The sequence below is a fragment of the Argopecten irradians genome, chromosome 7 (assembly GCF_041381155.1).
Source record: "Argopecten irradians isolate NY chromosome 7, Ai_NY, whole genome shotgun sequence".
In the NCBI taxonomy this organism is placed as follows: domain Eukaryota; kingdom Metazoa; phylum Mollusca; class Bivalvia; order Pectinida; family Pectinidae; genus Argopecten; species Argopecten irradians.
In genome coordinates, this window is record NC_091140.1 from 21,636,889 (window position 1) to 21,648,915 (window position 12,027).

The window sequence follows — 12,027 nt, forward strand, 5'->3', positions numbered from 1 at the left end:
AAAAACACAAAAGGTGAAAACCTTAAAATAGCAAAAGGCACTACTAGACCATAAGACTAATGTGCCTATGGAGTTCCGTGCATATATTCCGTGCATATATCTCAACCGGTTATCCAGTTATGCTCCGGAAACGAACCTGGTACAAAAATATGATATTTTCAGCAATGTTTCCATGGTTACGGAAAAAGTGCAAAAAATGAAAACCTTAAAATAGCAAAAGGTACTACTAGACCATAAGAACAATGTGTCTATGAAGTTTTATGGAAATATCTCTGCTTGTTTTAGAGTTGTGCTCCGGAAACGATTCTTACACAAAAATCTGCCATTTTCAGCAAAGTTTCCATGGTTACAGAAAAAAGTACAAAAAGTAAAAACCTTAAAATAGCAAAAGGCACTACTAGACCATAAGAACAATGTGTCTATGAAGTTTTGTGGAAATATATCTTCTGGTTTTAGAGTTATGCTCCGGAAACAATTCGTACAGACGGACGGACGGACGGACGGACGGACGGAACCCATTTGTATATCCCCCGCCAACTTCGTTGGGCGGAGGATAATAAAATCAAGCCGTGATGGTTGATTTTGTGTTTTAAATAATTTAAATTTAAATCTAAAATGAACTCCCCATTTGTTGCTATTCTGATGACTCAAAACAATCATTTAAGTTGTCAATCTAAATAAGTAAACCCTGAAATGAGGACACAGACAGAAGGAATGTACTGTCAGCTCTGTGATAAATATTTATTTTAATTAATCCTTTAATAGGTTTTGAATAAACCATATAAGGCCAAAAAAATTATATGTGTGTTTCAGGTTACATGACTGAAAAAAATAGGGTAGGTCGGTCGGGATTTTTTTTTAAATTTTATTTTTTTAGGAGGGGTGAGGGAGGGGTCAAGTGGCTTTATAACTACATTAAAAAGTAATTAAATAATACATGTAAGTTGTCTATCAGATTTTAGGCTACCTAGAAGTCTTTTATTTCTCATTACCATATTTGTAATTGAACTTTATCTGGATAAACTTAAAGCATACGTAAAAATCTAAGTTGAAAACTTCATACACAACATTTTGGTTTTGAAAAAGTGTGATAAAATAGCTAGGGTCGGAAGTAAAAACTAGGGTAGGTTGGAGTACCTGAAACATACATATTTTTTTTTAGGGCCTTATATAAGTACACTGTACATCGATTCATGGTTTAAACTTTGCCCCTCACCCATCCTTTTCAAGGTCTTTGGTGATACAAGTATATTAAAAATTTCCAGGAAATTGGAAGTTTCCTTCTTTACTATTTCTGATAATCTACAGAAAGTTATCTTGTAAATTTTATATGGTGAGGTAGCTGATTGTATTAGCTATTTTATTTGAATCCCAATATTAGTCTTTTGGTTCCTCCTTGATTAACACACATTTCCATTGATGCCTGGGATCTTTTTTCGGATGACTGGAAACATGGTGTTGGAGTGTGACATGTTCTGACTCCATTTCTGAATCATCTGGATCAGAATCCTGTGGTTCCTCCTTGATTGAAGTAACAGACATTTCCAGTGGAACCTCATGATTTTCCTCTGATGAATAGACACACTGTGTCGGAGTGTTACCGACAAGTTGACAGTTTCCACCGTCCATTCCCGGGTTTTCTGACGGCCATTTTGATTGTGTCTCCCCCACATTGTCCCACGGCGGCTCCTCCTTGATCACTACACCTGTTAAATTTTCACCTGGTGTTTGATTACCATTACTTTCATCATTGTCATTAACACTAGAACCTTGATGATAGGAGAATTGGTTTTCACTTTGGTCTCCTTCCTTCTTAAATTGGGCTTTAAGAAAAGTACATGGTTTTTCTTCCTGATCTAACATTCTCTTTCTGCATATCAGAGTTTTTCTAGTTGAAGTAGATATGGGATAAATTAACATTGGAGATTTACCATACGGCAACATTAATCCTGATGGTACAAGACCTACTGGTGTAGGTTGTGTGTTAACTCCAGAGTTATCTTTCCTTGGTGTGTCAGTGTAGTTAGACATGTTGTCCTTGATGTCACCTGTCACTTTTTCAAATGCTACAGGTACTACAGGTATGAGATGAATGGGTGATTTACATTTTTGGATCACAGCTGGTTTAGGCTGTGTGGACGAAGTAGACAGTAAACTGGACATACTGGTATTGAGCTGTTTGTTCTCATAGTTACTCAGAAACTGGCCTTGGTTATCAATTGGTGTAGCACAATTCATAACAATTTTTAAACCTGATTCAGTGGTAACAAATTGAAGTCCTGATGCTGGTTTTGAATTCTGTGTTTTGGAATTACTTTCAAATGTGTCACCACTTCCATAAATCCCTCTCTTGATCTCGTTGGCGTTTTTGTCGTGAACTTCGTCTTGGCTTGTAGCAGCATTCTCAGCTTCTTCTTTCTCAGTCTTCATTTGAGTCAAACGTCGTTTCTCATAATCAGCTATAATCTGGAAGGAAAGAAAAGATCTCATTAATGGACATAACAGTATTTTAACTAATACGCTGGTTTTGAGATTCCAAAACGACGTAGACAAAGAACGATTTACATACAGTCGCTTAGTCCACCTCTTGATGCATTGTTATGTCATATCTTGGAGTGTATTTTGTGATGTCATAATCACCATAGGTGGGACTAAATTGACCGTAAATAGTACTTTTACCCACATACTATAGATTTGGATATCAAAACCCCAATAATAATAGCACCTCCCTTTCTCAAAAACGTTTTGTATTTTACACATTTATTCTCATGGTGACCTATTGCGTTAGTCTTTTGTCCGAGTTCGAAAATCAGCTTGATTCCACAGTAATTTACAGAGTTATTGCCCTTTGTACTAATGATTATTATTGGACCTTGTAAATATGATATCTTGAGTAGATATGCACTTAGCTTCATAAAACTTTGTATTTAGACTAAAATTGGAAAGATTTGATGAGTTCAAAGATTGGCCTGATTAGATCGTAACTTACTGAGAATAATAGTAATTATGATTGGACCTTGTGAACATGATAACTTAGTAAATATGCACCCAGCCTAATTTCAACTTTGTATGTAGACTAACATTGGAAAGATCTCTGACGAGTTAAAAAATCAGCTTGATTTGACCCTTACTTAATTACAGAGTTATTGCCCTTTGCTAGGGATTGAACTAGTACTCTGGACCTGTAGATTACTCAAGTTTGAAGCTCAGCTGATCGAGCTAAAGAGATTAGTTCTCTCTAGCCGAGTATATTGCAACTAGTATTCACCTAGCAACTATTGTAGCCGAAAATATATCACCTTCTGACTGACATTTCAGCGCTAGAACAGTATAGCTAGTATTCACCAGGGTTACAGTACAGAAAGGCAGTTTCCCTGTTTACAACTTACTCTAGCATTTTCTCGTTTTATAAATGCTGTCCTGGGTTTTGGAGTGGACGATTTACTACCATACATTTCCCCCTGTGTATCTGTTCTCGTGGAGTCCTTATTAGTTGATAAAACTTTACAACAATGAATGGTCGGAATAGCGTCTCTGTTGACAGTTCTTCTTTTAGTTTGAGGATGTCCCATCGACTCCATTATTGCATACCGCATCGGGAAACATTCCTTGGTAAAATGGCTCGAGCATAGTTTTGAGTTTGTAGTAGGGCCAGCCCATTTGGCTCTCGTTGTCTTCACAAAATTCGTCCATATCCTACAAAGTGCTGGATTATCCAATGGGAACTTGTGGAGGGACACATGCTCGTCACTAGGCCCGTTCCCGCAGCCAAATGCTACACATTTATGTCTTTTACCAGATCTAGATCTCGCAGTCGACATAATTAGCAAATTAGCCTTTAATCATATCCAGTGAAAAGGAAAAATATCCGCCAGTCCTACCTACTGGGTACTCCCAAGTCGATATTCTACCAGGATCAGTAAGACGCTTGTAAACCTTTGACCTGTCATGCGACCCTTCTGAGCGTTGGTATGACGTCGATCTGTTGGTTAGTTTCGTTTTCAGTTTGAGTATCAGCTTGGATTCTGAGTTGTTGTGATAATTAGGCTTGTCCTAACGTGGCTAGTCGTAGAAAATGGCATTCGATAGATTTACAGAACTTGATGAAAGTGATCTGAAAAGACTCTTGGAAAAAAAGGATTCAGAAAGCACAAAGAAAATAGTGAAGGCGTCTGTTGCTGTGTTGCAGAATTATTTGGAGGCAAAAGGGAAACGGTTGCAAGAGATTGAAACTGCTTCTGACGAAGAATGTGACGATATACTGCGGAAATTTTATGCGGAGACCAGAAAGGAAGACGGAACAAGATATGCAAAGAAATCTTTGGTTTCCCTTAGATATGGTATACAGAAGCATTTTATTAGAACAAGAGAACAAGATATCATAAACGACAAGGTATATTTTAAATCCAACGAAACGTTTAAAGCAGTTTTATTAAAGCTAAAAGAGGATGGTATAGGTGAGAGTGTTCATACAGAACCAGTTACCGTAGAGGACATGGCGAAACTTTATGGTGGGCCTGCATTTGACACCCGTACTCCAGAAGGACTTCAGAGGAAAGTTATGTTTGAATGCCTCTATTACTTTTGCAGTCGTGGACGAGAAAACATACGTGGACTGAAAAAGTCTAGTTTTGTGGAAGAAGTTAATTTATCAGGTCGAAAGTATATTGCCCTAGTTAGAACTATTAAGACAAAGAAAAATGATGGAGAAGATGAAGTCGATGACATCCTCAACGAACCTATTCGAATGTATGACAGGCCAGGTAAAATATACTGTATAAGTGCTGTCTCAGTCATCATTCAATTCACCTCTTCTATTAAACAGTCTGGCATGCAATAATATTAAACTGCGCGGTATACCTGCCTTATTTCCTATTCTCTCCATTTAAGGCTGCGCTCATGAATACTTAAGTATATCTGGGCTCACGTTACCCATTCACATTTTCGTTAATAACGAATCGATCTGGCTATTTGCTAAAATAAATTCATCCTAATTAGCAAAAAATGCTTAAGTTTTACTTCACACACCCGATATTCAATCACACGGACACGAGCTTCAAATATAGTTTTTTTCTATCACATTAGTTTCATAGCAAGTCTAAAACAGTTGATAAATTAATCAGTTACTGTACCTGCATATATAATTTAATGTTGAAGGAATGTAAAGTAACATGCAATATGCACGACAGAGTATGGTTTAATGAATGATCAGGATCTTTTGTATGTGTGTACTTTTCACTTGATGCATAAAATACATTATTTGATGCCTCTTAGTAATTTAATGCTTTTCATTATGAAATGCTGTGAATGCACAATTTGCAAAATGGAATTCTTATTTACTAAAGAGAAAAAATCACTTTCGCAATTTTTGCTAAGTAAACTGGAAAATCAGTGTGAGCTCAGTATATGTACCGGTATATTGATAAGTCTCTTTTAAGGTCTAATATCATGTAAATGCCATATACCAGTAATAAAACGGTTATCAACATGTTTTTAGGTGGATACAGTAATTTATCAACCCTTGAAAGTGATACAACCAGCCTAGTGGAGGGTAGAAAAACTATTGCAGGCAATCCAGTCTAGCAATAATATTAACATTGTGTAGCAATCAAATCACAAGATTGGTATTAAATCATGTACGGTAACCTACATTAATGTGTAGTGAACCCTTGACCTCTAGCTAGCACAGCCTTCAAATCAGACACTTGATCCCTTGAGTGGATATTTTTGACATTCCAAAATTAAACCTGACTCCTTGATATTGAAGCATGTGCATCTATTTGTCACATGTTTTGATCCTTTAGATCTAAATTTCTTTTTAATGATGATTTGATTTCAGAAATTGCCAAAACCTAAAGGTCCACTCCAGATACCCTATCTAGTAGTTATATTGTATTATTAATTTTGCGGTGTTTTTATTTTCGCTATATTCGCAATTCCATCGAAATCTGAAAATTTTAAACACCAGCGAAATATTTAGCACAGCGCTGAGAAGTATTGTTATCTACTAGGTGCCGTGGGTCACGTAATATCGGTGACAGTGGTGTCCATATCTCCTGTTTTTTCAATGTTTTAGCCATGTATCAAGAGACTTTATTACTGTGTATGTACATGTTTATACCTATAGACAATTGTCTGTCGACTGAGTATAAACAAGCTAAGACCGTGTAAAGCAAACAATTCATTGATAACAACTTACTACATGTATACATTAGTAGGATGTGTTTTGTTGTATCAGTTTTACTTCAGTGAATTCTTTCGAGTGAACTCACTGGCGCATGACAACAGTGTACACACAAGGCAAGATTAAAAACACATGTGTTGACAAGCGTAGTTCTGTTTCAAAGTTGATTTATCCCCTTATCAAATTATAATGTACAATGTATATAAGGTTGAATAATACTGATAATGTCGATGTACAAGCTATCCTCGAAATATATGGAGCAGATGCACCATGAAAGTAAACCCCGACACCCGGGGCTAGTGAATTTCAGGTCAGGGGTAGTGGCTTCACAATCAGTACTACTTTACTAGCACATTTGGCGTGCCACTCATGCTTAGTGTTTACAGGCCCAATTTAAGATGCTCAGAGTTCTTGGTTATTAAAAAAACAGTTAACAAAAAAAAAAATCATATTGACATTGGTAACCTTAAATGAAGTAAAAGTTCAACATAGTGTGTTATACTAGCATATCACAGTAAAACTGACTTATTTGGCTTCCTTAGAACTGTTTTTTTTTTTTTTGATATGTGAGCAAATTTTAATGGACTCTTAGACTTTTTTTGCCTTTGATCTATTTGACCTGTAACAGGAGAGGAGAAAATGTAGCGGCTAGACCGGGATTCGAACCCGGGACCCTCAGAACACTAGCTGAGTGCTCTACTGACTGAGCTACCTAGCCTGGTCACCGATGATCGACCCAGTCCAATCCCACTACACTCCTCCCTCCTTTCTCGAAGTCTTCGCCCTCAAAGACACACGAGACCCTTCCAAACACCACCAATGTGAGTTATTTATTTGGGCGCCAATTCTGTAACAGGAGAGGAGAAAATGTAGCGGCCAGACCGGGATTCGAACCCGGGACCCTCCTAACACTAACTGAGTGCTCTATCGACTGAGCTACCTGGTCACCGATGATCAACTCAGTCCAATCCTGTTACAGACCTTTGTGATATTGAGTGAAGATCTACTGTTAAACACATGTAATATGAGGTTAGAAACCCTTCATTGCATGATGCTACATGCCAGATATCATATCTCTGGACCCCTTAGTTACATTCATTAAGTTCAGTAAGTTAGTTACATTCATTAAGTTCAGTAAGTTATATAAAATTTTGGCTTATTTGACCCCAGAAATATTAATTAAATTAATGGTAAGACATTTATTTGCACAAACTTGGTAGTCTTAAATATCTCAACATGACTCAGGCCTAATATCAGATCACTATTTAGATTCTAGAAAAAAAATAGGCGGCTTTGACTCATGGCTATCCTTGAATGAAGGTCAAGGTTATTCATTTGAACAAATTTTAAAGCACTTTCACTCAGCATGATATGCTACAAGCCTTATATCAGGTCTCTAGTCCTCTTATATTGAGAAGAAGTTGTTTATAGATTCCTGTTTGAACTTTAAGACCTTGAATGAACTTTGAAGGTCAAGGTCATTCATACAAACAAGGTTTGTCACTTTTCCTGATAGCGTGCTATGCTTCTGACCTTGAAAGTGTATCAAGGATAGATTCATTGTCGGCGTCAGCGTCTGCGTCCAGGAAACGGTTTCCATGCGATAACTTAAGTATTTATTGTCCGATTTCAAACAAATTTGGTATATTGCTTTATATCAATGAGGTTCCGATGAGTTTGATAAAGGTCAAATTCTGTCAATATTTGCAAGAGTTACGTGACTTTAAAATCGTCAAAACAGATAAATCCCTCGTTTCCGCTCGATAACATAAATATTTATCGTCCAATTTCAACCAAATTTTATAAATTGTTATTAATATCAATGAGATCTAGGATGAGTTCAATAATCAAGAGTTACAGACTTGATAACTTCATATAATTATTAACAATATCTTCAACTGAAGATAACTATTTTTTGTGATGCTGTGCAGGCGACACATCCACTTCCGTGGAATTCTTGTTATTTAGATACATGTATTTGTTATGGTGTATATAAGGAGCAAATAAAAAGGCTTTCATCAAAATGATGAAATCATCACAGTTGTTGTATAAAAACATAACCAATCATTGATTTATCATTGTAAGCTATCAACTGATCAATTTTAGATAAAACATTTTATAAAAAATTTCATGAAAAATCTTAACAAAAATAATTTTATATAAAATCATTATCTGTACAGATTTTTTTTTCAGGTAATCCTAACTGTCCTGTGGCATCCTTCAAAAAGTATGTGAGTAAACTTCATACAGGAATTGAAAGTTTCTGGCAGAGGCCAAGAAAGAATGTTTGTGAAGAGGACCCCACGTGGTACGAGGGTATTCCTGTGGGGAAAAATGCAATTTACTCTTACATGAAGAAACTTAGCCAAGACTTTCATCTGAGTAAAAGATACACAAACTTGTCTGTCAGGGCCACTAGTATCGCAAAACTGGATCATTATGGGGTGGAGACCCGTCACGTGTTGGGTGTATCAGGTCATCACAGGCCTGAACCCACAACAAAGAACCACACCTTCTGGCTTAGTGACGAGGGGAGATGTTTAATGTCAGATATCCTCAGTGGACAGGTGGATCCAAAAGCAAAGTGTGTGAAAAGGTGTTCAGCAGCTGCAGCAGGTGGAACAAGTTCATATGAAACGATGGCAAATTCACATGTCGAGGAACAGAACAATATCCATATCAACAGACTACCATTGCAAAGTGTGCCCGAGCTACCCTACTCTAATAGTACAAATGTAAGTTTGACATCCAACATGAAATTAAAAGTGAAAATTTAGAAATAGCTTGTAATATTATTTAATTAATTTAATTTATTGAATTAATATGTACAAAGTGCAAAGTATTTATTGAAGTTTAAGTTTTTTGATGACATTATAAAGATGAATTTACAACAACAAACAAGTGAAAGACTCCGTGTGTAAATATATGTAACAATGAAAGTTCATCTCACTGTTTTGCCACTTGGTGTAGTGATACTCAACTACTGTACTGTAATTAAGATGGCACATGTTACAGGAATTATAACATTGATTTTTTTTTTATCTTTTTATAACTGTTCAGGGAGTGGTGATATGATATGTACCATATAGTATCATTTAAATGTAAGTTGATAACGTTTGGGACTCTACAAAATTGCTTTATATTGTGTTTTCTTTCTTCAGGGTTTTGCTGAGAAACAGTTGCCCATGATGACTGAAACAAAGATGGACAGAATGGAGGAAAGGGAGAATATTGAGGCGCTGTTAAAGAAGGCTGTACTGAGTCTTTGTCAGGAAAAATATCAAAATCCGATCGAGGTTGATGCGTTAATCTGTGTAACTTTGACACCTACCAACAACCATGTGGTGAAAATTCATGAGAAAGTTGGGAATTGGAGTGACAAGACTTCAGGTATGTCATTTGAAGGTGAACATGGTGACATACCATCAGCTATGTACTCCACAGAGCAAAACCCTAAACCAAAATCGAATGGAAGAAATGAAAATGTACTGATGACAAATGGCACTGGTGATTCAGAAACCATGGTACAGAAACAGAATACTGAAATCTTACCTTCAAGTAGTGCTGGTGTACTGGGTTCAGAAGCCATGGTACAGACTACTAAAAGCTTACCTTCAAGTAGCGCTGGTATACTGGGTTCAGAAGCCATTGTGCAGAATACTAAAAGCTTACCTTCAAGTAGCGCTGGTGTACTGGGTTCAGAAACCATGGTACAGAATACTAAAATCTTACCTTTACATGTAAGTAGCGCTGGTGTACTAGGTTCAGAAACAGTCTCAAAAAGGACACCACATCTTAGTTACCAAGACCTGGGACAGATTGTTCATGACAAAGACAGCATGTACTACAGTACTGATGCATCAAGAAAAGATAATTCTGTGGGTCACATACAACCTACACCAGTAGGATTATTGGTACCATGCAATAAATCTCCAATGCTAGTTTATCCGATATCTACTTCAAATGGAAAAACTCTGATATGCAGAAAGAGAAAGTTAGATCAACCCGAGATACAACATCACGAGGAAGGATCTCAGAATTATCTATCGATCATAGAGCAACGGGAAAAGCATTTGTCATATCATCGAGGTTCTAGTGTTAATAACAATGATGAAAGTAATGGTAATCAAACACCAGGTGAAAATTTAACAGGTGTAGTGATCAAGGAGGAGCCGCCGTGGGACAGTGTGGGGGAGACACAATCAAAATGGCCGTCAGAAAACCCGGGAATGGACGGTGGAAACTGTGAACTTGTCGGTAACACTCCGACACAGTGTGTCTATTCATCAGAGGGAAATCATGAGGTTCCACTGGAAATGTCTGTTACTTCAATCAAGGAGGAACCACAGGATTCTGATCCAGATGATTCAGAAATGGCGATTGATAGAGAGTTGTCCAACAGTGACAGTGTTAGACATTCAGATAATATGTTCACAAATACAAGCCGAAACCTGTCTGAAATTACCAGTAATAGCAATAGAGCAGAACATTTTAGCAGTGAAAGTAAAGACATTCAATTAGGTATCAGAGCTGCTCTAGGTTATCCTGAACCAATATATCAGTTTCCATTTGTATGATTTTGTGGAGAGATGTTCAGTTTCTAATGATAGGAAAAGTCTTCAGACATCCAGATGACATTACATTTCTTATGGTGTCTTTTCCAAAACTGCAAGTTTCTGTAGAATATCTATGACTGTACATGTTTCAGGATACTTTGATCCGTCCACACCTTTGATAATACCATGAATTCTAACTTTACTATAAATACATATTGTTATTACTGCATGTATTCGCTGTAATTAGTGCCCCTCCTCCCCCCCATAAGCTCCCCTCCACTCATATGGAGAAGGAGTTGAAGTTATGTACATGCCACCCCAACCCCATGAATTTAAAAAGGTTTTACGACTTGTGATATAAATGCGTCTCAAAGCAAGGAAGGCATATACATGTTTACTAAGCCATGACAACACAGAGTGTTAAAACGTAGGAAATTATTCTTAGAATTAATTATAACGTCCACAATGTAAGTTTTGGTTCCCTATTATGCGCCCTCTCCCTTTGTTACAATATAGGTGCCCTGGGTGCTAACAATGGCGAATGCAGTATTATTATGTTGATTATTTTTTGTTGATTTTAAAAATTTTAAAATACAGTTGTATACATACAGTATTATTATCTTTTCTTCTCATAAGCTCACCTGGTCCAGGGGAACAAGGTGAGCATATGCCATACCATGGTGTCTGCCATCCATCCATATGTCATCAATCAACGACTTCTTTGTAACTGTTGGTTGGAGTTTAACCAAATTTAACTGGTAGAACAAGATGGCGGACAGGCCGCCATCTTGGATTTTGATAGTTAAAGTTAGTTACTGCTATTTCTCAGAAAGTGTTGAAGGGATTCTTCTCAAATTTAACATGTAGGTTCCCAAAGGGTCCTTATTATGCATATTGCATTTTTGGACCGATCGATCAACAAGATGGCCGACAAGTCGCCATCTTGGATTTTGACAAGTGAAGTTTGTTACCGCTATTTCTCAAGAAGTACTGAAGGGAGCTATCTCTAATTTTATGTGCATGGTCCCCTAGGTCCCTGGTTATGCATATTGCATTTTGGTACCGATCGGTGAACAAGATGGCCGACAGGACACCATCTTGGATTTTGACAATTTTGTTACCGCTATTTCTCAGAAAGTACTGAAGGCATCTGTGTCAAATTGCATGTGCAGGTTCCCCTATGGGTTTAGTTGTGCATATTGTATTTTGGGACTGACTGATCGATCATAAAGATTGCCGACAGGTAGCCATCTTGGATTTTGATAATTGAAGTTTGTTACTATTATA

At 37.1% G+C, this 12,027-nt stretch overlaps 2 protein-coding genes across 3 annotated transcripts; one reads left to right on the forward strand and one right to left on the reverse strand.

The window, feature by feature from the left end:
• Positions 1–728: 728 nt before the first annotated feature.
• LOC138327835 (uncharacterized) lies at positions 729–3,927 on the reverse strand. The gene is made up of 2 exons (XM_069274249.1): positions 3,390–3,927; positions 729–2,466 (listed from the first exon to the last, which is right to left on the reverse strand). The coding sequence occupies exons 1-2, from the start codon at positions 3,819–3,821 to the stop codon at positions 1,378–1,380; spliced, it is 1,521 nt and encodes a 506-aa protein (XP_069130350.1). The 5' UTR covers positions 3,822–3,927; the 3' UTR covers positions 729–1,377.
• A 24-nt stretch (positions 3,928–3,951) lies between these two features.
• Positions 3,952–11,353, forward strand: LOC138327832 (uncharacterized). 2 transcript variants are annotated; one of them, XM_069274245.1, is made up of 4 exons: positions 3,952–4,763; positions 8,378–8,919; positions 9,346–9,880; positions 9,947–11,353. In XM_069274245.1, the coding sequence occupies exons 1-4, from the start codon at positions 4,076–4,078 to the stop codon at positions 10,759–10,761; spliced, it is 2,580 nt and encodes an 859-aa protein (XP_069130346.1). In that variant the 5' UTR covers positions 3,952–4,075; the 3' UTR covers positions 10,762–11,353. The 2 variants fall into 2 exon arrangements, with proteins under 2 accessions (XP_069130346.1, XP_069130345.1); XM_069274244.1 differs by having other exon boundaries at positions 9,346–11,353.
• Positions 11,354–12,027: the final 674 nt, after the last annotated feature.

Coding starts and splice junctions, on each gene's coding strand:
- LOC138327835 (XM_069274249.1), bottom strand. CDS start 3,821: ATGTCGACTGCGAGATCTAGATCTGGTAAAAGACATAAATGTGTAGCA. Junction 2,467..3,389: donor TAAAACGAGAAAATGCTAGA/GTAAGTTGTAAA, acceptor CTTTCCTTCCAG/ATTATAGCTGATTATGAGAA.
- LOC138327832 (XM_069274244.1), top strand. CDS start 4,076: ATGGCATTCGATAGATTTACAGAACTTGATGAAAGTGATCTGAAAAGA. Junction 4,764..8,377: donor TCGAATGTATGACAGGCCAG/GTAAAATATACT, acceptor TTTTTTTTTCAG/GTAATCCTAACTGTCCTGTG. Junction 8,920..9,345: donor CCTACTCTAATAGTACAAAT/GTAAGTTTGACA, acceptor TTCTTTCTTCAG/GGTTTTGCTGAGAAACAGTT.